At 44.1% G+C, this 23,198-nt stretch overlaps 1 protein-coding gene across 11 annotated transcripts in view; it reads right to left on the bottom strand.

The window, feature by feature from the left end:
* Positions 1 to 3,189: 3,189 nt before the first annotated feature.
* LOC121582444 (guanine nucleotide exchange factor VAV2-like) overlaps positions 3,190 to 23,198 on the bottom strand; it is a 242,660-nt gene continuing 222,651 nt past the window's right edge. For 2 of the 11 annotated variants that reach the window (XM_041898222.2, XM_041898225.2), the window contains 21 exons: positions 22,272 to 22,371; positions 19,533 to 19,628; positions 15,431 to 15,499; positions 14,739 to 14,825; positions 13,576 to 13,664; positions 13,259 to 13,391; positions 12,873 to 12,887; positions 11,865 to 11,974; positions 11,657 to 11,758; positions 10,342 to 10,430; positions 10,144 to 10,157; positions 9,914 to 9,935; positions 9,523 to 9,650; positions 9,321 to 9,392; positions 9,166 to 9,230; positions 8,708 to 8,824; positions 7,955 to 8,042; positions 7,705 to 7,846; positions 6,747 to 6,836; positions 5,486 to 5,640; positions 3,190 to 5,185 (listed from right to left, as the gene is read on the bottom strand). In XM_041898222.2, the coding sequence (XP_041754156.1) occupies positions 5,138 to 5,185; positions 5,486 to 5,640; positions 6,747 to 6,836; positions 7,705 to 7,846; positions 7,955 to 8,042; positions 8,708 to 8,824; positions 9,166 to 9,230; positions 9,321 to 9,392; positions 9,523 to 9,650; positions 9,914 to 9,935; positions 10,144 to 10,157; positions 10,342 to 10,430; positions 11,657 to 11,758; positions 11,865 to 11,974; positions 12,873 to 12,887; positions 13,259 to 13,391; positions 13,576 to 13,664; positions 14,739 to 14,825; positions 15,431 to 15,499; positions 19,533 to 19,628; positions 22,272 to 22,371 (1,831 nt within the window). In that variant the 3' untranslated portion in view covers positions 3,190 to 5,137. The remainder of the gene's footprint in view (positions 5,186 to 5,485; positions 5,641 to 6,746; positions 6,837 to 7,704; positions 7,847 to 7,954; positions 8,043 to 8,707; positions 8,825 to 9,165; positions 9,231 to 9,320; positions 9,393 to 9,522; positions 9,651 to 9,913; positions 9,936 to 10,143; positions 10,158 to 10,341; positions 10,431 to 11,656; positions 11,759 to 11,864; positions 11,975 to 12,872; positions 12,888 to 13,258; positions 13,392 to 13,575; positions 13,665 to 14,738; positions 14,826 to 15,430; positions 15,500 to 19,532; positions 19,629 to 22,271; positions 22,372 to 23,198) is intronic. The other 9 variants (XM_041898224.2, XM_041898226.2, XM_041898229.2 and 6 more) reach the window with 9 other exon arrangements.

The raw sequence follows: 23,198 nt of genomic DNA, 5'->3' as shown, positions 1-23,198 counted from the left end.
CCAAAAAGTTATATTTTGGTTTCATCTGACCATATGACATTCTCCCAATCCTCTTCTGGATCATCCAAATGCACTCTAGCAAACTTCAGACGGGCCTGGACATGTACTGGCTTAAGCAGGGGGACACGTCTAGCACTGCAGGATTTGAGTCCCTGGCGGCGTAGTGTGTTACTGATGGTAGGCTTTGTTACTTTGGTCCCAGCTCTCTGCAGGTCATTCACTCGGTCCCCCCGTGTGGTTCTGGGATTTTTGCTCACCGTTCTTGTGATCATTTTGACCCCACGGGGTGAGATCTTGCGTGGAGCCCCAGATCGAGGGAGATTATCAGTGGTCTTGTATGTCTTCCATTTCCTAATAATTGCTCCCACAGTTGATTTCTTCAAACCAAGCTGCTTACCTATTGCAGATTCAGTCTTCCCAGCCTGAGGTCTACAATTTTGTTTCTGGTGTCCTTTGACAGCTCTTTGGTCTTTTTCCACCATAATTTGCAAATAAATTCATTAAAAATCCTACAATGTGATTTTCTGGATTTTTTTTTCTCAATTTGTCTGTCATAGTTGACGTGTACCTATGATGAAAATTACAGGCCTCTCTCATCTTTTTAAGTGGGAGAACTTGCACAATTGGTGGCTGACTAAATACTTTTTTCCCCACTGTACATCGGCTACGGAGAGCGTGATCACAAGGCTGATGCTCTCATGCATGTTTCAGTGTTACTTGCCTCGAACCGAGTATAGAAGTAATTCAACTAATCTGGTAGGCTCGTGTCACGGTGCAGCTTGCGGCTGTGCTTCCCTTTGTAGTCTAATAGTTTGCAAGCCCTACCACATCCGATGAGCGTCGGAGCCGGTGTAGTACAATTCGATCTTAGTCCTGTATTGACGCTTTGCCTGTTTGATGGTTCGTCGGAGGGCATAGCGGGATTTCTTATAAGCTTCTGGGTTAGAGTCCCTCTCCTTGAAAGCGGCAGCTCTACCCTTTAGCTCAGTGCGGATGTTGCCTGTAATCCATGGCTTCTGGTTGGGGTATGTATGACGTCATCGATGCACTTATTGATGAAGCCAGTGACTGATGTGGTATACTCCTCAATGCCATCGGAAGAATCCCGGAACATATTCCAGTCTGTGCTAGAAAAACAGTCCTGTAGCTTAGCATCTGCTTCATCTGACCACTTTTTTATTGACCAAGTCGCTGGTGCTTCCTGCTTTTAGTTTTTGCTTGTAAGCAGGAATCAGGAGGATATAATTATGGTCAGATTTTCCAAATGGAGGGTGAGGGAGAGCTTTGTACGCGTCTCTGTGTGGAGTAAAGGTGGTCTAGAGTTTTTTTCCCCTCTGGTTGCACATTTAACACGCTGGTAGAAATGAGGTAAAACAGATTTAAGTTTCCCTGCATTAAAGTCCCCGGCCACTAGGTGTGCCACCTCTGGATGAGCGTTTTCCTGTTTGCTTATGGCCGTATACAGTTAATTGAGTGCGGTCTTAGTGCCAGCATTGGTTTTTGGTGTTAAATAGACAGCTATGAAGAATATAGACCACATTATCTTGGTAGATAGTGTGGTCTACAACTTATCATGAGATAATCAGGCGAGCAAAACCTCGAGACTTCCTTAGATATCGTGCACCAGCTGTTGTTTACAAATATACATAGACCGCCACCCCTTGTCTTACCAGAAGCTGCTGTTCTATCCTGCCGATACAGTGTATAACCCGCCAGCTGTATGTTATTCATGTCATCGTTCATCGTTAACTCCTGAGTGGCGCAGTGGTCTAAGGCACTGCATCGCAGTGCTAACTGTGCCACTAGAGATCCTGGTTCGAATCCAGGCTCTGTAGCAGCCGGCCGCGACCGGGAGACTCATGGGCGGCGCACAATTGGCCCAGCGTTGTCCAGGGTAGGGGAGGGAATGGCCGGCAGGGATGTAGCTCAGTTGATAGAGCATGGTGTTTGCAACACCAGGGTTGTGGGTTTGATTCCCACGGGGGGCCAGTATAAAAAAAAAAATGTATTCACTAACTGTAAGTCGCTCTGGATAAGAGCGTCTGCTAAATGACTAAAATGTCAATGTAAATGTTCAGCCACGACTCGGTGAAACATAAGATATTACAGTTTTGAATGTCCCGTTGGTAGGATATTCGTGCCTGTAGTTCGTCCATTTTATTATCAAGCAATTGTAAGTTGGCCAATAGTATCGATTGCAAAGGCAGATTAGCCACTCGTTGCCGGCTCCTTAACAAGCACCCCGATCTCCTTCCGCAATATCTCATTTTCTTTCTACTGCGAATGACAGGGATGAGAGCCCTGTCGGGTGTCTGGAGCAAATCCCTCTCGTCCGACTCATAAAATAAAAATGATTTGTCCAGTTCAAGGTGAGTAATCGCTGTTCTGATGTCCAGAAGCTCTTTTCGGTCATAAGAGACGGTAGCAGCAACATTATGTACAAAATAAGTTACAAACAATGCGGAAAAAACACACAAAATAGCACGGTTGGTTAAGAGTCCATAAAACGGCAGCCATCCCCTCCGGCGCCATTATACACTTTGTTCCTGTTCACGCAATGGATGGAGAACCCCGCTGGCTAAATGGATGGGGACAGTATATCCGGAGACAGCCATGATTCCATAAAACAGAGTATGTTACGGTCCCTGATGTCTCTCGAAGGAGATCCTCGCCCTGAGCTCGTCTACTTTATTGTCCAGGGACTGAAGGTTAGAGAGTAATATCCTCGGAAGTGGTGGATGGTATGCAAGCCTCCTGAGTCTGACTAGGAGACCAGACCTTATTCATCTTCTCCGGCGACAGCGTCTTGGAGCAGCCGCCAGGATGAATAGAATTGCCTTGGGGAGTTCAAACAAAAAGGATCCAATTCAGGAAAGTCACATTTCTGGTCGAAATTCTGGTGAGTGACCGCCAATCAAATATCCCAAAGTTATCTTCAGCTGTTGGTAATAATACAAGTAGCGTTCTGAGCAAATCATGTAAGAAATAACAACAGCAACCACAACATCAAGAAAAATACTGCAAAGTTGGCTAGGATATAGAAACAGGGTGACCATGTCCGTCGCCGCCATCTTGTTCACCTTACATTCGAAAATATTAGGTATTTTACATAGCTTTGTTAGAAGAAAGAACAATAAAAGATTAAGTAACTCATAAAACAATTCCATAAATAGAAACAGTAACATCAAATGTAGGCAAAAAGAGAAATATTTATTTCATGATAGACCTCATTTTGGAAATACTCATCCATTCAAAGAAAATGTACACAATTAAGTTATTTTTTGAGGATGTACTGACAGGAGTTGAAATATCTATAACCACATGCAATGAGTTTTCTCCACTACACAAACAGCGACTAAGTAGCCCCCAGTTAGCCAACATGTACTCCCCCCAAAGTCAACCCTTCCTATCCTAGGTGTCAGGAGTTATGTTTGGGAGTAGTGGGAATACACACAACATAGTCACATACGGTCAGAAACCTACAGTACTCTTTCCTCTTCCACCACATCAGTCTTAGTTTGTCAGCCAATGTCACTGTTTGAATCATCTGGTCAGTAGATTATTGTGGGTACTTGGGGTTGACAACTGATCTGAGATGTGATAGGAAACCAGAGAATATGGCAGCCATCTTTTTCTCCAATGTCTGATTAAATGGTTGTGGTCAGTTAATGATCCAGAAAGTGTATGACTGATTTCAATTAGTTTATATTGTGACATCATATAATTTTCAGGTAGGTCATCATAATGATGTTGACTTTTTGATTCTGAGTAATTCATAGAGCTGCCATATTACTTCACCAGACACCACAGCACCAAAAATAAAATTCTGAGAATTTTCAACATTTTCAACATCCTAAAATCCCAGGACCATGTGTCCATCTGTAAATAAGGCAAGGTACAAACAAACTGATAATAAAAATCTCTAGGTTAAAGTTCATGCGGACATTAATAAAAATACGTTGCATTTGGCTTTAAAATAATTATGGTTGGTCCAGTTTTTAGCAAGTAAAGTTTGGTCTTTTGCAAAATAAAACAAAATTAAACCAACAAAAACATTGAATACCAAGATAGATTTTCAGTGCATTAGGTGGGTGTTGGACTGACTTAAAATGTCCCTTTTTGCACCCTGTTGATTGTGAGGAGTACCAATAGACTTAAAGTGCTGAGACTGATGTGAACCTTCTATCTGTACACCCATTCTACCTGCCATTACACCCCACGGTGGGTCACTGTTTATTTGGCTGCGACAGAACAGTTCCTCAACTCCATTGCAATGCTTCTGAGGGCCACTATCTGTCTGTCTTCAGTTGAAAAGGGGGTTGAATTAATGAACAGAGGGTTAAGGACTGGAGCTGTGTCCCAAACGTCCCTTCCCTCTTCTTCTCCATCCATAGTCCACTCTGCAGTAGAGGTTGGATGGGTAGTGCTCTACTGTAAGCTGCCGATGGACCATGACTGACGAATCCTGTGAGCATTGACCACACTTCAAAGGCACCATAATGTTATAGTGGTCAGGGCAAGTGAGTGTGTCTGTGTGTGCAAGACAAACTAATCCTGTCGTTTCTCCTTCCAACTCTCCTGTAAGCCCTCAAGGCATCACCATGACAACTAAGGCAAAATCTTCCAGAAAAGAAACACAAATCTGTATTTTTCTTCATCTCCTTTTCTCTGCTGTGTTGCTAACATCAATATCACACAATAATCGTTAGGATCTCTGTTAAATAAATTATCTATATATTATATTACCCCCTCCCATAGACCTGCAACAAAGGAGGAGTCTATCCATGTAATAAAACTATAGGTTCCCTAGTCTCTGTACGTAGAGTATGTTGGGCCTCTCTCTGCAATGTTCCTCAGTTCATGTCAGCCCCCTCAGAACAACCAGAGGCAGACAGACTGGAATCCAGTTTTTCCTCACAGAGATCAAACAGGACAAGATCTTACAAAAAAACAACATAAGCAAAGCTAATGCATACGCGTAGGAAGAAAACCGGAATAGAAACATTGTTCACTGCAAAATCAGTATCCAGCAAAAAGTATTCCACATGGTGTTTCCCTGGAAACCAACTAGTCCTTTCTGAGGACTGTGGAGCGAGGTGTGATGTGATTGGATAGGAGCCATGGTGACATCAGAGCCTCACTGAACTCCTTCTTCGTCAACATATGTTGAAGGAAACCAGCCAATCTAAAATGTCAGACACACACAGCAATGAGATCAGAAACCTGTCAAAAATCACAAAATTGGGAAGAAAAAAGGGGTAAAAAGTACAAAAATAATCTAATACTGTAGCCTACAGAAAGGCTTCTAGATTTCATTGAGGCAAATGATAAATTAGGTATTAACATTGCAGACTTCACTTTTTGGTTACACTTTACATTACATTGCTCTCTTACCTGTGTAACTACACAGCAATTACTATTGCAACAACATTGTAATAACATGAATACCATATCTTAAGCCCCTGCTATATTGGTTCTCACTCACCCTGCCGTTGGCCTCTCCCTTCCACCAGCCCTGGTCTCCTCCGATCTTGCTGTAGATCTTAACAATATCCCCTTCTCTGAGTGACAGCTCCCTCATGTCCCGTGCTGCAAAGTTGTACCTGGCCACTGCTGTACTGACCACCCTCGGTGTGAACACTGGAACAATGACATCAGAGTCAGTGGGATAACAGTGCAGAGAGAGCAGACACATTGGTGTCCCACAGGTAACCTACAGATCCTGGGTGAGTGCAGAACATTTACAGACAGTAGTGGAGATTACGGTTGGAGGAGAGGATTGTGCATGAGGATTTGTAATTATTTTTTATTTGATTTCTTGTGTGTTTTTGTTCTACCTTGTGTTATGTTTTGTGCTACATTGACATTGATTACTGCATTGTTGGGTTTGGAGCTTTCAAGAAAGGCATTTCACTGTACTTGTGCACGTGACATTAAAAACTTGAAACTTAAGATGGGTTCTTTACCCCTTGACTCAGTTATGTAAGTTTTATATTCTAAAGAAATCAGTTAATTCAATGCTCTGCTCAATAATGGCACATCGATGACACCAAAAAATAAATAAAGTCACACTCCTGTACGCCTTCAAGGCATCACTATGACGACTAAGGCAAATTCTTCCAGCAGAGAGACACAAACCTGTATTTTTCTTCATCTCCTTTTCTCTGCTGTGTTGCTAATATCAATATCACACAATAATAATACATAATATGGCATTTAGCAGACGCTTTTATCCAAAGCGACTTACAGTCATGTGTGCATACATTTTTACGTATGGGTGGTCCCGGGGATCGAACCCACTACCCTGGCATTACAAGCGCCATGCTCTACCAATTGAGCTACAGAGGACCACGCTGTAGCTCAATTATCTATACATAATATTACCCCCTCCCATAGACCTGCAACAAAGGAGGAGTCTATCCATGTAATAAAACTATAGGTTCCCCAGTTGCGCCTCTCTCTGCAAAGTTCTCTGCAGTTAATTCAATGCCCTTTCAATGATGGCACATCAATGAACAAAAAAAACAAAGAAAGAAAGTCGCACACTCTATATATGCTCCTATCAATGTAATGGGTGAAAAGCTCATGCTTTTACAGTGATGACACATGACAACAGAGATGAGAACCTTTGACAGCTACGAAAGAATAAGAAATGAAAAGGGGTGTGAGAGGAGAGGAGAGGTGGCTGGCTTGATAGAGGACAGAGGGAAGAAGAAGAAGAGCTGAAGAAAAGGAGGAGAGAGTACCTGACCAGAACGGGGCTGAGCTCTGAGAGGAGGAGAAGTTGAGACCCTGAGGACTGAGGAAGGAGAAGTTGTAGGAAGCACCAATGGCTGCTGAGACAGTCAGTGAAAGAGAGAAAAGGGAAAGAGGAGAAAAGAAAGAAAATAAAAGAAAAGCTCATTAGGGAGCCTGCAATGGCTGGCCAGAGACCAAGGTGGCCAACAATAAAATAGGGCTTTGTCCCCCATTGAAAAACGAGCCTAAATCAAGAGAAAAAAAACACTACTCCCATTCTATACCCATGCCTCACACACTGAAACACTAACCCTGACAAATGTCCAAACCGCCAGAGACGCTGAATACTCTTGTTCTCTCCCCTAGAGCCCGCCCCTTCCAACCCCTCCAACCCACACACACAGATCAACAAGCCCATTGTCTCCATCCATTTCCACACGCTGACCAGAAAAATGGAGGGGGGGGGGAATGTGTTGTTGGTGCCAGTTGGGCTTGGCTGGAGAGGGAGCAAACAAAGGCAGATCAGTGTGGGAGTCTGGCCAGAGCAGAGAGCAGGGCCGAATCATTTATTATACATCTAATGATGGAGGGTGTTTAACAAAGCCCATTCAGCTGGCCAGCCACCCAGCTAGCCAGTCAGCCAGCCCAGGGCCTGAGACAGCTGCCAGCCCAGCCTTCCTCCCTCTCTCTCTGGCTGGCTGCATGGGTCAGGTGAGGTGGTGACTCTGGGAGGGACTGAGCCTTGCAGGGTGACTGGCCTGGCTGGGTGTCTCCTGTTCTGGGAGGAGAGGAGAGAGGCTGGAGGAGAAACAAACCAGCAGCCTGCCCCTCTCAGTTAACTCTGTGCCCATAGCCGTGCTGTGAAGACTCTGGATGAAGGCATGGATTGACTGAATAGGGATGTCTGCTATGTGTGCATCTGTGGTGTTGGCAGACAGAAGAGGAAGAGAGAGGAGGGAGTCTCACCAGGTATGGGCTCACCTGGAGAGCGGGTGCTGGCCCGTGATGCCGGCCCTCGTTCTCTAGATTTGTAGGGATAGCGTAATGTCGTGTCTAGCAGCTTGAAACTCTCCTTCAGTGAATGGGACTGATAGTACTCCACCAACTCCTGTCAGACAGAACACAAGAGAAAGAAACAACAGGGTCATTCATTGGCCATATAAGCATTACAAATAGTATGTGACATTATGTGACAGATTGATGAAAGTTCTCTTACCAGTAGACTCTCAAACTTCTTAGCCTCAGTGATGTGGATCCAGCTGTCTTTCTCAATGACTTTAATGTGCTTTACTTCATCATTGAACCTATTCGAGACAAAAGTACTGCAGTGACTACAGAAGAATCACAGGGGTGGGAGCTGACAGAGTGGGCATTAGAGGTTGACATGGTAACAGGACTACCGTGGGTCTTGCAGCTCCCGGTAGGAATGGGAGTGAAGTTCTGGGTTAGAAATATGTAATGTGTGGAGCTTTTTATTATTACTGTGTGTAAGCCTAATATAGTTTATTTAATAAAAATCTATACAAAATAAATGGTAATTTCCACCCTCCCCTTCTCCTTGCTCCAGTTGTAGCAAGTCACTCAGATGCACATGTCCACTGGGCATGGTCTAACTCACTCCAATGGCATCACAAACTGTATGATAACTTCCTGGTAATGCATTACATTTACATTTTAGTCATTTAGCAGACCCTCTTATCCATATACATTATTTTATTTTTTTCCCCCATACTGGCCCCCCGTGGGAATCGAACCCACAACCCTGGCGTTGCAAACGCCATGCTCTACCAATTGAGCTACACGGGACCTAATGCACACAACAAAGATTCATTTAAATTTGAAGTAATTTGAATATGAATGTGGCTACCACTATAAAGTATGTGAAGGAATGGGGGTTTGTTAGTGTTACTGAGAAAGATACGTCTCCTGTGATTTTACTTTGCTAGGGTAAATTAGAGTAAACACTAACTTGATGCTGATGGCGAACCTCTCTGCCTCAGCAGTCCTCTCTCTGATCAGGTATGTTCCACTGCTGTGGGACTTCAACAGGTTGTCAGCCTGTGTCCGCTCCATGTTGCCAGCAAACCTGACGTGACGTTGAGGGGGAACACAGGTCACTGATGGACTTTAGAATATACATAGTAATACACAGTCCTAACATAGTAATACACTGTCCTAACATAGTAATACACTGTCCTAACATAGTAATACTGTGTCCTAACAGTAATACGCTGTCCTAACATAGTAATACACTGTCCTAACATAGTAATATACTGTCCTAACATAGTAATACACTGTCCTGAAATAGTAATACCACAGTAATACAATTTATTTACTGCAGAGAAATGAGGAGAGGGGTACTTGCAAACTAGACTGAATATCACAACTTTTGAAATGTCTGATAGTATCAAAGGTGAAGGGTCGTACCATGGGTATCCATAGTAGTCTGTTTCCCTTGAGGACTGCCGGCTGGGGAAGGACTGGAACAACGGCTGTGGTGACAACCACAAAAACAGCATTAGAGATTTCATAAATAGAGTAGAATCATGAGTGAGTGAATGTGTATGTGAGGGGTCCTTTACCTTGGGGTCCAAACAAGGCTTTACACAGTTGTTAGGAAAGAAGCCACTCTTCTGGGTTTGGATAAGCTTTCCCTGGGAGAGAGAGACACTAGGTGTCGATATACAACAACTCTGTTGCTATGGCTGGATACAGGAGAACATTGTGCATGCTCATTAGAATGTGTGTGTTAGTGGATAACCTATGGTCAGGGAGTGATTTTACCTCCCACCAGGTGGTGTCAGGTTCCCCCTTCAGGAGCTCGATGAAGTCGCCTGTCTGGAAGGAGAGTGGAGGCTTCCCTGGAGGAACAGGCGTCCCATGATAGTTCCTCACTGCCACCATCTTAGGGCCTGAAGCCAGGATAAAATGCATACAGTTAGATAAACTGAACACTCTTCACTTGGGCTATTAAGACTACACAGAATTCTCCATATAACATTTCCACAAGATGGCAGCAGAGAGCTGTAGCGCTACTCCACATTCCAGCCAACTTCAAGTTAGTTTGACAGCTTGAGAGCAATCTTTATCAAAGTCTACTGTACATTGTATGGATTGACTGACTAACATTAATTACACTGTGCTATGTGATTTCCTGTATGAACAGAATTCCTACCTGATGGCAGTAGTCCAGGTTCCTGAAAAAGGAAGGACAAACACAACAACAGCGTCAAGATAAGGGAGCTCTAAGAGCTTATAGTATTATTGTTCTACACGACCAAACAGATTTATCAATCAGTTATCAATACAACAACAATATGATCATTCATTCATGAAACAATAGATTTCATTCTTCAAAAGGTGATAAATCTGAATGTTTAAGAAACGGGAGGGTGAAACACTCACTGTGTCAAGTGGATCTGAAAAAATGAGAGCGAGAGAGAGCAGGTGGTCAACTAAATGGTACAACTCACTAGTTATGCATGTTCCATAGAACCGTCTGTATCTAGGGAGACTTGTCAGTAACACTTCACATTAAGTTCCTCTTATATCTCTGATACCACTGTAATGAATAAGAGTTAAGCAAAGGGAGGAGAAACCTACTTATTTTACAGGTGGTGATGCACTCCAGGCACTCTTTGTGAGCTCCAGTCCCACAGCGGGAACAGTAGTATCCCTGGTAGAAGATCCCCCTGGGAGAGAGAGAGAGAGAGAGTGAGATACACAGATTAGGGGGGGTGGGGGGTGGCGGGGGTCACAGGTGAGGAGGAGACTGACACTGAAAAGCCAATAACACACAGGATCATTCCTAACCCTGACCAGTTAGGACGTCTTTATCTAAACACTACTCTAAATAGAATAAAAAAACATGCACCATATGTGATTCTATGCTATTACTTTCCTAGTATACACTGTTCTTCCAAAAGCTACAGGTTTGATTCCTGTGTGGCCACACACTGTGCATTTGTGTTAACCGATTGTCGCTTTGAATAAAAGCCTCGGCTAAATAGACATGAATTCAATGTTCTGAGACTACATCCACCGTAAGCGGCCCACTCTTTTTTAGGTCACACAATAAAGTGGATTACTTCCTACACTATTTAAAAATACAGTGTATACACTGCCATGTCCAATAGCCAACACCATACATCACAGGCTAATACACTTGGGCTACTGATGCAATTATACAGCTAGCAGCTAGTGGTAGCAGCACACTGGTCCCTTCCACAACACTGGGAGGGAATTTAGGTCAGCGCCACTACTATGTTGTTTTTGTGCCAATACATTGCATCGAGTATAGAGTGTAGACAGCCACTATAACAGAGGTCAGGAGTGGTAGTGGCACGCTTCACAGTGTAGTTCTAGAGCTGCACTCACATTGTCAACCTATACGCAGTCCTACTGTAATGGCTGGCGTTGGAAAAGTGTACGTGCATGTTCTAGCTGTCAGTCAAATCAAACAGACGCAAACCTGTGTCCCCTCACATTGACTCTGTACCGGTACCCCCTGTATATAGCCTCCCTACTGTTATTTTATTTTACTGCTGCTCTTTAATTATTTTTATTTATTTGTATCTATTTTCTACTTAACACTTATTTTTCTTAAAACTGCATTGTTGGTTAAGGGCTTGTAAGTAAGCATTTCACTGTAAGGTCTACACCTGTTGTATTCGGCGCATGTGGCAAATACAATTTCATTTGATTTGATTTGATTGGTCATTCAGGGAGTTTAGAGGGGCTGGCAGCCTCAAAAGACTGCATATCACATTAAGTGCGTAGCATCAGTATGTACCACTGATATCCCATTGAAAAACAGTGATGTCTTCCGTCAACAAAGCGCATGATAATGCCACGCGAACGATCTGATGTAGGTGTACAGGTACATAGGAGGAGCCCTGCGGTTTTTTCCAAGTCTCACCTCAGCAGCATCTTGCAGGCTCGGCAGTTGGTGTCCTTCTCAAACGTGTGCATCTGGAAGTTGTGCTGATTGGCCGTGGCTTTCTCCGGCTTGATGTTTGACCTTTAGTATTGGAGGAAACATACATAGCTAGTTTGAAATGGATCTGATTCGTTTAAAAGATCTACTGTGCTGTATACTGCTACAGTAGGCCTACTACTGTACTCACATGGCCATCTCAAACTGCTCCATCCATTTCCTCTTGGTGTCCTCTGTTTTACAGAAGAACTGGAAACCCTGCTTCCCTTGCAGGTGGATCAGGTAGAAGCCATAGGACCACTGCAGAGAAAGAGGGAATGAGGAAGGGATGGTGGAAAGAAAGAAACAGAGGCATAGATGGAGAGAGTGGTGAGGGCAGTGGTGGAAAAAGTACCCAGTGGTCATACTTGAGTAAAAGTTAAGATACCTTAATAGAAAATGATGCAAGTAAAAGTAAAAGTCACCCAGTAAAATACTACTTGAGTAAAAGTCTAAAAGTATTTGGTTTTAAATACACTTAAGTATCAAAAGTAAAAGTATAAATCATTTCAAATTCCTTATATTAAGCAAATCAGATGGCACCATTTTTTTGTTTTTTTTAAATTTATGGATAGCCAAGGGGCACAATCCAACACTCAGACATAATTTACAAACAAAGTATTTGTGTTTAGTCCGCCAGAGGCTGTAGGGATGACGTGGAATTTTCTCTTGATAAGTGTGTTAATTAAACCATTTTCCTGTCCTGCTAAGCATTCAAAATGTAACGAGTACATTTGGATGTCAGGGAAAATGTATGGAGTATAAAGTACATTATTTCCTTTAGCAATGTAGTGAAGTAAAAGTAAAAGTTGTCAAAAATATAAATAGTAAAGTACAGATACTCCAAAAAACGACTTAGGTAGTACTTTAAAGTATTTTTACTTAAGTACTTTACACCACTGGGTGGGGGACAGACAATTGGGAGGGTTGTAACAACTACACCTAGACAATGATGTATACTAATAAAATGTACTTTTTATAACCTACACATTCCCTTTGGAGCTAACCAAGAGATACTGTTCATGCTTGGCAATGCATCTGACAAAAGCATAAGAGAATCACATAGCCAGTGGGTACACATGCAATCATGGCATGACCCAACACCACACACACACAGTGGCTGCAATGAGAAGATGAGTTAAGGGTTGCTTCAGCTTACCATTTTTCCACTCGACTGGTACGCATGCAAAGAGAAACACACCAGAGAAGACCCAGTTACACATGCACACGACCACACATGCAGATTCAAAATATTCAAAAGAATGGTTAGATTGGTGGAAAATGTGCACAGCAGTATTGTAAATGACATACATTGCATTTACATGTTCTTCAGAGCATAGGCTTGCACAATGCATACAGATCTGACACTTTAATGCATTACACATGAGCTCACTTATCTGAAATTACCATCACCGCAATTCTACCTCAAGGACACATTTGTAAACTTTGGGATATTGCAAAACCTAGGCTGATTGTGTCCCTTCAGCAGGGTGTTGAGGGAAATTGTGCGTCCCCTGTTTTAAAGTGCTCAATACTGCTGCCTACCTTCTTCATGTCCCTGTTGTTCATGGGGTCGTCAGACATTTTGTATGACTGCAGCTCAATGATCTCCTTCAATTCATAGCAGTAGCCTTTCCGCTTGCACACTATGACTACTTTATCAAACAGGAATATGTACCTTGGGAAAATAACCGTAAAACACCAGTTAGAGCTCTGAACACATGTATTCTCCATTACTAAATCTGGTTCTCTCTTAATTCAAGTACCATACATTCAGTAAGTACCATACATTCAGTAAGTACCATACATTCAGTAAGTACCATACATTCAGGCATCTCACATAGTGAAGCTTGACTACTCACCGGTCCTGCTTTGTTCGGTTGACTATGGAGGAAACCTTGAGCTCTCCATCTATCTTTGGTCTGCCATACTCCTCCAGTTTGACCTGCTGCTTAGGTCACATACACATGCCAGTGTTAATCTAATGCTGTACATCTCTGGTTTCCCCAGTGATCAATAAGAGTGGTAGTATAAACAGTAAGTATGGATGAGAGCAACACACTGTTGTCTACTTTACTTAGTGTTATTAATTATTATAATAATATGCCATTTAGCAGACACTTTTATCCAAAGCGATTTACAGTCATGTGTGCATACATTTTTACGTATGGGTGGTCCCGGGGATCGAACCCACTACCCTGGCGGTACAAGCGCCATGCTCTACCAATTGAGCTACAGAGGACCACATTATTCATCTAACCTGGTTAAATCTCATTGAATTAAGTTTGGCATCGCCCAAGGCACTGAACTGACTTATGATATATTAAACATCAAGATGTCCAAATGGGAAATGTGAGAGTCATTTTAATCTGCTATCATAACATTATGACATTCATGAGTCTTTCACCTCTGACCGTATGACCCCCTTCAGCATGTGTCATTAGATCCGACAGTTATATCTTACCCGGGATACAATGGGCATACACACGTACAGACAAAACAGGCAGCATATCTAAAATAGCAGCCTGTGGTTGTCTGTCTCTAAGGCTTCATCTAAAACACATATTAAGGCCATTAAAAGCCAGCTGCTGTTAGACTAAACGCTGCCTTGTGCGACAAACTTTAGTTTGGGATTCGTGGAGACTTAAAAAGCCTGTCTGCTCACGCTCTGGAAGAATAAATGATTTATTAGAGACATGATACTTGCAGATGAGTGGGACAGGTAGAAGCGAGGGATGAGGTAAGCAGAGGGAGGAGAGAGAGAGAGAGAGAGAGAGAGAGAGAGAGAGAGAGAGAGAGAGAGAGAGAGAGAGAGAGAGAGAGAGAGAGAGAGAGAGAGAGAGAGAGAGAGAGAGAGAAATGTTCCAGGCTGTCCACCGAGAGAGAAGTTGAGGAACGTTTTGGGGCCAGAGGGATGGGTAATTGATGCTCAATAAATCTCAAAAGGGTCAAAATTCCTTATTGATGAAACATCAGTGCTGATTGTAGAAAAGTACTGTCATTTACAGCAATCAGAGTTACTTACAAGGTTTTCGATGGAGTTTTGGAATTCACTAATCTTCTTCAAGGTTTCATTGTCTCTCTTCACTTCGTTGATGTACATAGCCAGGTCCTTCAGAGACAGAGATGCATTGTTTTTACACCAGTACATCTGAACGACATCTATTATATCTTGACCGAGTTAAAGCTACAATATAACTTTTCGCTATGCTCCCAAGCATTCTTCTGAATTAACTGAAAAATTTAATTGATGATCATATCGGTAATGTGCCGTCGCAACCTTCGCTCTCTCTCTCCCGCTACTCTCTCCTCTTCAATCCTATCATCTCTTCCCTCTGCTAAATCCTCAACCCTCCCTTTCTGCAATCTTTTGACTCTCTATGTCCCCTATCCTCCCGGCCGGCTCGGTCCTCCCCTCCTACTCCGTGGCTTGACGACTCATTGCGAGCTCACAGAAGAGGGCTCCGGGCAGCCGAGCGGAAATGGAGGAAAACTAGACTCCCTGCGGACCTGTCATCTTTTCACTCCCTCCTCTCTACATTCTCTTCCTCTGTTTCTGCTGCTAAAGCCACTACAATATAACTTTTCGCTATGCTCCCAAGCATTCTTCTGAATTAATTGAAAAATTTAATTGATGATCATATCCGGAATAACCTCAAACGCGCACACGCACGCACACACACACACGCACACACACACACACACACACACACACACCTGCATGGCCTCCAACGCCTCCTTGAGCTGCTGTCTCTCAGGTCGGTCAGTTGAATGACTCACCAGCTCCTGTAAGAGAATGTTACATTCCATTAGTGGAGCACACTATACACCACACACTCCACAAAACATTGACATAACTCAGTATGACAGCCACACACCGAGGAGAGCAACAGATCAACTCCCTGTAAGTTACACTCATGTAACTTGTATGAACTCTCACTAAACATCATCACCTCAAAATGAGTTTTTCTGCATAAACACAGTTAATCCTTTATAAGAAAATCTGTGCGTTTAAAAAAAAAGATGGATGCTGCTGCAAACAATGAGTTAGGCCAGTACACATCTATTCTCTCTGCCTCTCAGAGGTACTACACTAGTGGAACATATGTGCATCTAGACCATGTGAAATGTAAATGTAATGTGATCTTACAACTGACACATTCAGGTGGACTTTATGCTTCTGCAGTTCTGAGGAGCGTGGGGAGATGAGAGTGATGGTGTAGGATGAGTGTGTTGGTGAGTTGAGGCCTGCTGGCTGCTTCATTGAAGACAGAATGATTTGCTACAGTATACAGTATATTATAAGCTGTGTACTGTGTAATTCTGACAAAGACCAGATATGTCTTCATCACAGTGGAATCTGCAACACCCAGATCATGAAGTAAAGATGCTAAGGCTTACACACACACACATGCGCACAAACATACAGGCACACACACAGCCTATCAGTTGAACGCCCTGGGGCCACGGCATAATAATCCTTACAACAAATCTATGGGAAGCAGTGAAATGGGCTGCATGTAATACGATTACAGCATGGCTGATTTGAACACAGTTTCTCTTCTCTTGATGTCCTGCAGGCCAATAGAGTATATTCCTAGAAAACATTGAACCGCTGTAGTTTACAACAATTATAATTTCTAAAGTGGAAGTTGGGAGAGTTATATTTGAGTGTTTCAGTGAAACATAAGTGAGGGAGGCCCCGTTCTCTCGCTTTCCCAGATGTTTAGTTAATTTCATTCCGATCTCCTTTGCATTATTGTAGCCTTTTCTGTAGCCTGTCAACTATGTGTCTGTCTATCCCTGTTCTCTCCTCTCTGCACAGGCCATACAAACGCTTCACACCGCATGGCTGCTGCCACTCTAATCTGGTGGTCCCTGCGCGCACGATCCACGTGGAGTTCCAGGTCTCCGGCAGCCTCTGGAACTGCCGTTCTACGGCCAACAAGGCAGAGTTCATCTCAGCCTATGCTACCCTCCAGTCCCTCGACTTCTTGGCGCTGACGGAAACATGGATTACCACAGAAAACACTGCTACTTCTACTGCTCTTTCCTCTTCTGATCATGTGTTCTCGCATACCCCGAGAGCATCTGGTCAGCACGGCGGTGGCACAGGAATCCTCATCTCTCCCAAGTGGACATTCTCTCTTTTCCCCCACCCATCTCCTCATTTGAATTCCATGCTGTCACAGTCACTAGCCCATTCAAGCTTAACATCCTTATCATTTATCGCCCTCCAGGTTCCCTTGGAGAGTTCATCAATGAGCTTGACGCCTTGATAAGTTCATTTCCTGAGGATGGCTCACCCCTCACAGTTCTGGGTGACTTTAACCTCCCTACGTCTGCCTTTGACTATTTTTTCTCTGCCTCCTTCTTTCCACTCCTTTCCTCTTTTGACCTCACCCTCTCACAGTCCCCCCCTACTCACAAGGCAGGCAATACACTTGACCTCATCTTTACTAGATTCTGTTCTTCTACTAATCTCACTGCAACTCCCCTCCAAGTCTCTGACCACTACTTTGTATTCTTTTCTCTCTCGCACTCCTCCAACACTACTCACTCTGCCCCTACTCAGACGGTAATGTGCCGTCGCAACCTTCGCTCTCTCTCTCCCGCTACTCTCTCCTCTTCAACCCTATCATCTCTTCCCTCTGCTAAAAACTCAACCCTCCTCTCCTCCCTTTCTGCATCTTTTGACTCTCTATGTCCCCTATCCTCCCGGCCGGCTCGGTCCTCCCCTCCTACTCCGTGGCTTGACGACTCATTGCGAGCTCACAGAAATGGAGGAAAACTAGACTCCCTGCGGACCTGTCATTTTTTCACTCCCTCCTCTCTACATTCTCTTCCTCTGTTTCTGCTGCTAAAGCCACTTTCTAACACTCTAAATTTCAAGCCTCTGCCTCTAACCCTAGGAAGCTCTTTGCCACCTTCTCCTCCCTACTGAATCCTCCTCCTCCTCCCTCCTCCCTCTCTGTGGATGACTTCGTCAACCATTTTGAAAAGAAGGTTGACGACATCCGATCCTCATTTATTAAGTCAAATGACACCGCTGGTCCTGCTCACACTGCCCTGACTTCTTTCTCCCCTCTCTCTCCAGATGAAATCTTGGGACTTGTGACGGAATCTGTCTCCGCACCATGTGCTATCACCACTGGTGTCCCCCAGGGCTCAGTTCTAGGCCCTCTCCTATTCTCTCTATACACCAAGTCACTTGGCTCTGTCATATCCTCACATGGTCTCTCCTATCATTGCTACGCAGACGACACACAATTAATTTTCTCCTTTCCCCCTTCTGATAACCAGGTGGCGAATCGCATCTCTGCATGTCTGGCAGACATATCAGTGTGGATGTCGGATCACCACCTCAAGCTGAACCTCGGCAAAACGGAGCTGCTCTTCCTCCCGGGGAAGGACTGCCCGCTCCATGATCTCGCCATCACGGTTGACAACTCCATTGTGTCCTCCTCCCAGAGTGCAAAGAACCTTGGCGTGACCCTGGACAACACCCTGTCGTTCTCCGCTAACATCAAAGCGGTGACCCGATCCTGCAGGTTCATGCTCTACAACATTAGCTGAGTACGACCCTATCTTTCACAGAAAGTGGCACAGGTCCTAATACAGGCACTTGTCATCTCCCGTCTGGATTACTGCAACTCGCTGTTGGGCTCCCTGCCTGTGCCATTAAACCCCTACAACTTATCCAGAACGCTGCAGCCCGTCTGGTGTTCAACCTTCCCATGTTCTCTCATGCCACCCCGCTCCTCCGCACACTCCACTGGCTTCCAGTTGAGGCTCGCATCTACTACAAGACCATGGTGCTTGCCTACGGAGCTGTGAGGGGAACGGCACCTCCTTACCTTCAGGCTCTGATCCTACACCCAAACGAGGGCACTACGTTCATCCACCTCTGGCCTGCTAGCCCCCCTACCTCTACGGAAGCTCAGTTCCCGCTCAAAGCTATTCGCTGCTCTGGCACCCCAATGGTGGAACAAGCTCCCCCACGACGCCAGGACAGCGGAGTCACTGACCACCTTCCGGAGACACTTGAAACCCTACCTCTTTAAGGAATACCAGGAATAGTATAAAAGTAATCTTTCTACCCCCCCCAACCCCCCATAAAAAAAAGTGGTTGTCCCACTGGCTATCATAAGTTGAATGCACCAATTTGTAAGTCGCTCTGGATAAGAGCGTCTGCTAAATGACGTAAATGTAAACGTAAATGTAAATTCAGCCAGTCAGTCAGTCAGCCTGAGATGAAAAACCACTCACTGCAGTCCCCCCATCATCACCTGCCATGCACTCTGCTCACCTCTACTCTCTCCATACCCACGTCACCAACTAACCTCACCTCATTCATTATTGAGCTGACTAGTTAATGAATTATGTTTTGAATCAGGCAGTCTGGCCAGCTTGTTTTTACTCACATGACTACTAAGGGAGAGTTCCTGGAACAAGGCTCCATTGGGTCTCTGTGTGTACTGGAGTGGCCACATTGTTTGCTAGTTTAATCCATGTGAGTGGGCATAGGGACCCAGGGGCAAAGGACCTTGTAGAGGAGTGGGATTAGGGGGAAACAGAGGGACACCAAGATGTGTACTGAGTGGGCCTACGAGTGAGATTCACCCTTAAAACACCTAGCATATTCAACAGCCATACCAAGAAAATCTCATGATGTTCAATATTATTGTCTTGAAGAATGTCCCTTTTTTGTGAAGAGTGATGGTACTGAGGATTAATGTGAATGTGTCACATTATTGCCATTGACATTAATGCCTAAGGGTTAGCACAAGTTGTATTGTAGGTTTGTAATGCGCCTTACCTTAAGTAGGAGGTGATACTTGAGAACCCTCTGCATGGGCACTACCAGCAGGTCCTGGAGCTTGAACTTGCCCTCTTGCACCTTCATAGTGCACTCCTACAACAACAACAAAAACAGTACATTACTACAACAGCAGCCAAAGTGTACAAATTCTGATACAAAAGTGTCATTTCAAACTATCACTACAACACATTCCTACAGTAGTGCCTTCCAACAACAGTATCAACAGCTTATTAATTCAAGTTATCAAATCCCTGTGTGTCCCTACCCCTTAGTCAACAACTACACCAGGCCATTCATACTGATATGGATATTCCTCCACTGTATGAGTAATAAAGAACACATTCATCCCTCTCTCTGAATAATAGCCATAACAATGTCCTTGTTACTGTTAAGAAAAACAACGAGCCATACAGCTGCATTGTAATGCATTGAGAGTCAGACCATGACCCATCATAACCCAGTAGATGATGAATTCTATTCTCTGCTCTACATAAAGAGATTATTCACTGTGATTATCAGGCCTGATGTCTCTCTCTCTCCTGAAGGGATAACTCTGATCCTTATCCAATTTAAAAGCCACATTGTTGTGTATGTGTGTGTGTGTGTGTGCACATGCACGTGTGTGTGAGAACACTCCGAGAGTTTGCATGAGCAGGAAGAAACCACTACAATGTACCCAATTCCAAAGCCCTCCTTCTATGAGTCAGATAGCAAGGTCATAATCAACTCCCAGACCCAATCTCAGGCCTCCTATCCTGCACACTAATCCCCCTTCATCACAGAGCTAGTCTTCTCCTATCATCAGTAACTACCCTTTCTCTATCATCACTTCTGACTTGGCTTAGGTCTAGTTTGCTACAGAGAAGTTACTATGTCCCTAACACAGACAGAGTTCTCTATGTCCTCTCTCTGATGCTCCCTAGGCCTTCCAGCCAGGGGGGTTTAACATCCTGTAATATGTGTATTAACTGTAATATGTGTGTTTAGGGCTGACCGGGAAGTACATGTACCTCAGTGACGGAGGGCAGTTGGAGACCGTACAGTACTGTTCTGTAGACCTCTGCTCCTTACAGTTAAGAGTGTTTCACTGTGTTAGGACATCCCCAGGCATCTCTACTGGGACCTAGGGACCTGTCTTCTACTTACAGTGCATTCGGAAAGTATTCAGACCCCTTGAATTTTTCCACATTTTGTTACGTTTCAGCCTTATTCTAAAATGAATGTAAAAAAAAATTCTCATCAATCTACACACAATACCCCATAATGACAAAGAAAAAACTGGTTTTTAGACTTTTTTGCTAATAAAAATATGTATATTAAGACCCTTTACTCAGTACTTTGTTGAAGCACCTTTGTCAGCGATTACAGCCTCGAGTCTTCTTAGGTATGACGCCACAAGCTTGGCACACCTGTATTTGGGGAGTTTCTCCCATTCTTCTCTGCAGATCCTCTCAAGCTCTGTCAGGTTGGATGGGGAGCGTCGCTGCACAACTATTTTCAGGTCTCTCCAGAGATGTTAGATCGGGCCACTCAAGGACATTCAGAGACTTGTCCCGAAGCCACTCCTGCGTGGTCTTGGCTGTGTGCTTAGGGCCATTGTCCTGTTGGAAGGTGAACTTTCGCCCCAGTCTGAGGTCCTGAGCGCTCTGGAGCAGGTTTTCATCAAGGATCTCTCTGTAATTTGCTCCGTTCATATTTCCCTCATTCCTGACTAGTCTCCCAGTCCCAGCCGCTGAAAAACATCCCCACAGCATGACGCTGCCACCACCATGCTTCACCGTAGGGATGGTGCCAGGTTTCCTCCAGACGTGACGCTTGGCATTCAGGCCAAAAAATTCAATGTTGGTTTCATCAGACCAGAGAATTTTGTTTCTCATGGTCTGAGAGTCCTTTAGGTGCCTTTTGGCAAACTCCAAGCGGGCTGTCATGTGCCTTTTACTGAGGAGTGGCTTCCGTCTGTCTGGAGTGCTGCAGAGATGGTTGTCCTTCTGAAAGTTTCTCCCATCTGTCAGAGTGACCATCGGGTTCTTGGTCACCTCCCTGACCAAGGCCCTTCTCCCCCGATTGCTCAGTTTGGCCGGGCGGCCAGCTCTAGGAAGAGTCTTGGTGGTTCCAAACTTCTTCCATTTAAGAATGATTGAGGCCACTGTGTTCTTGGGGACCTTCAATAATGCAGACATTTTTTGGTACCCTTCCCCAGATCTGTGCCTCGACACAATCCTGTCTCGGAGCTCTACAGACAATTCCTTCTACCGCATGGCTTGGTTTTTGCTCTGACATGCACTGTCAACTGTGGGACCTTATATAGACAGGTGTGTGCCTTTCCAAATCATTTCCAATCAATTGAATTTACCACAGGTGGACTCCAATCAAGTTGTAGAAACATCAAGGATGATCAATGGAAACAGGATGCACCTGAGCTCTATTTTGAGTCTCATAGCAAAGGGTTTGAATACATATGTAAATAAGTTATTTCTGTTTTTTATTTTTTATAAATTTCCCAACATTTCTAAAAACCTGGTTTCGCTTTGTCATTATTGTGTATTGTGTGTAGATTGATGAGGGAAAACAATTATTTAATCCATTTTAGAATAAGGCTGTAACGTAACAAAATGTGGAAAAAGGGAAGGGATCTGAATACTTCCGAATGCACTGTATACTAACTTTGCGCCAATGTTGAGCAGATGCCAGATGGGTGGTAACGGAGGGGGAGGTGTGTGTGTGTGGTTACTGTACCTCTACTTTCATTTTGACGTCCTCACGCGTGGCGATGAGCTCATCCAGTATCTTCTGGGCAGTCTCCATGTGGCTGCAGTACTGGCCGTAGATCAACAATCTGTATATCAACACATTACATCACTGTATTATTACTAACATACACTGAGTGTGCAAACCATTAGGAACACCTGCTCTTTCCATGACATAGACTGACCAGGTGAATCAAGGTGAAAGCTATGATCCCTTAATCGATGTCACCTGTTAGTGTAGATGAAGGGGAGGAGACAGGTTAAACAAGGATTTTTAAGCCTTGAGACAATTGAGACATGGATTGTGTTTGTGTGCCATTCAGAGGGTGAATGGGCAAGACAAAAGATGTAAGTACTTTTGAACAGGGTATGGTAGTAGGTGCCAGGCGCACCGGTTTGTGTCAAGAACTGCAACGCTGCTGGGTTTTTCACGCTAAACAGTTTCCCGTGTGTATCAAGAATGGTCCACCACCCAAAGGACATCCAGCCAACTTAACACAACTGTGGGAAGTATTGGAGTCAACATGGGCCAGCATCTCTGTGGAACGCTTTCGACACCTTGTAGTCCATGCCCTGACGAATTGAGGCTGTTCTGAGGGCAAAAGGGGTGGAACTCAATATTAGGAAGGCATTCTTAATGTTTTGTACACTCAGTGTATATTCTATTATAGGGTTCCTGCAAAGGGTACACAATATCAACACAGTTCATCATATAGCAATATGCTGTTGACTCGTAGGACCAGTTCATTACCCAATAACCCATTGGGTGATTGACACTAAGGAGGAGTAAGCCATACTAATAGCATTAGATTAAACATAATTACAACAGTATTAAACAGTTCAGTGGGTGACCCATTTGCCACCATAGGGGGCAGATGTAAAATGAACATATTAATAGATTTCATATGGGCATATC

This window comes from Coregonus clupeaformis, chromosome 15 (assembly GCF_020615455.1).
Source record: "Coregonus clupeaformis isolate EN_2021a chromosome 15, ASM2061545v1, whole genome shotgun sequence".
In the NCBI taxonomy this organism is placed as follows: domain Eukaryota; kingdom Metazoa; phylum Chordata; class Actinopteri; order Salmoniformes; family Salmonidae; genus Coregonus; species Coregonus clupeaformis.
The sequence above is the reverse complement of the archived record's forward strand: the minus strand, read 5'-3'. Positions and strand labels throughout refer to the sequence as shown.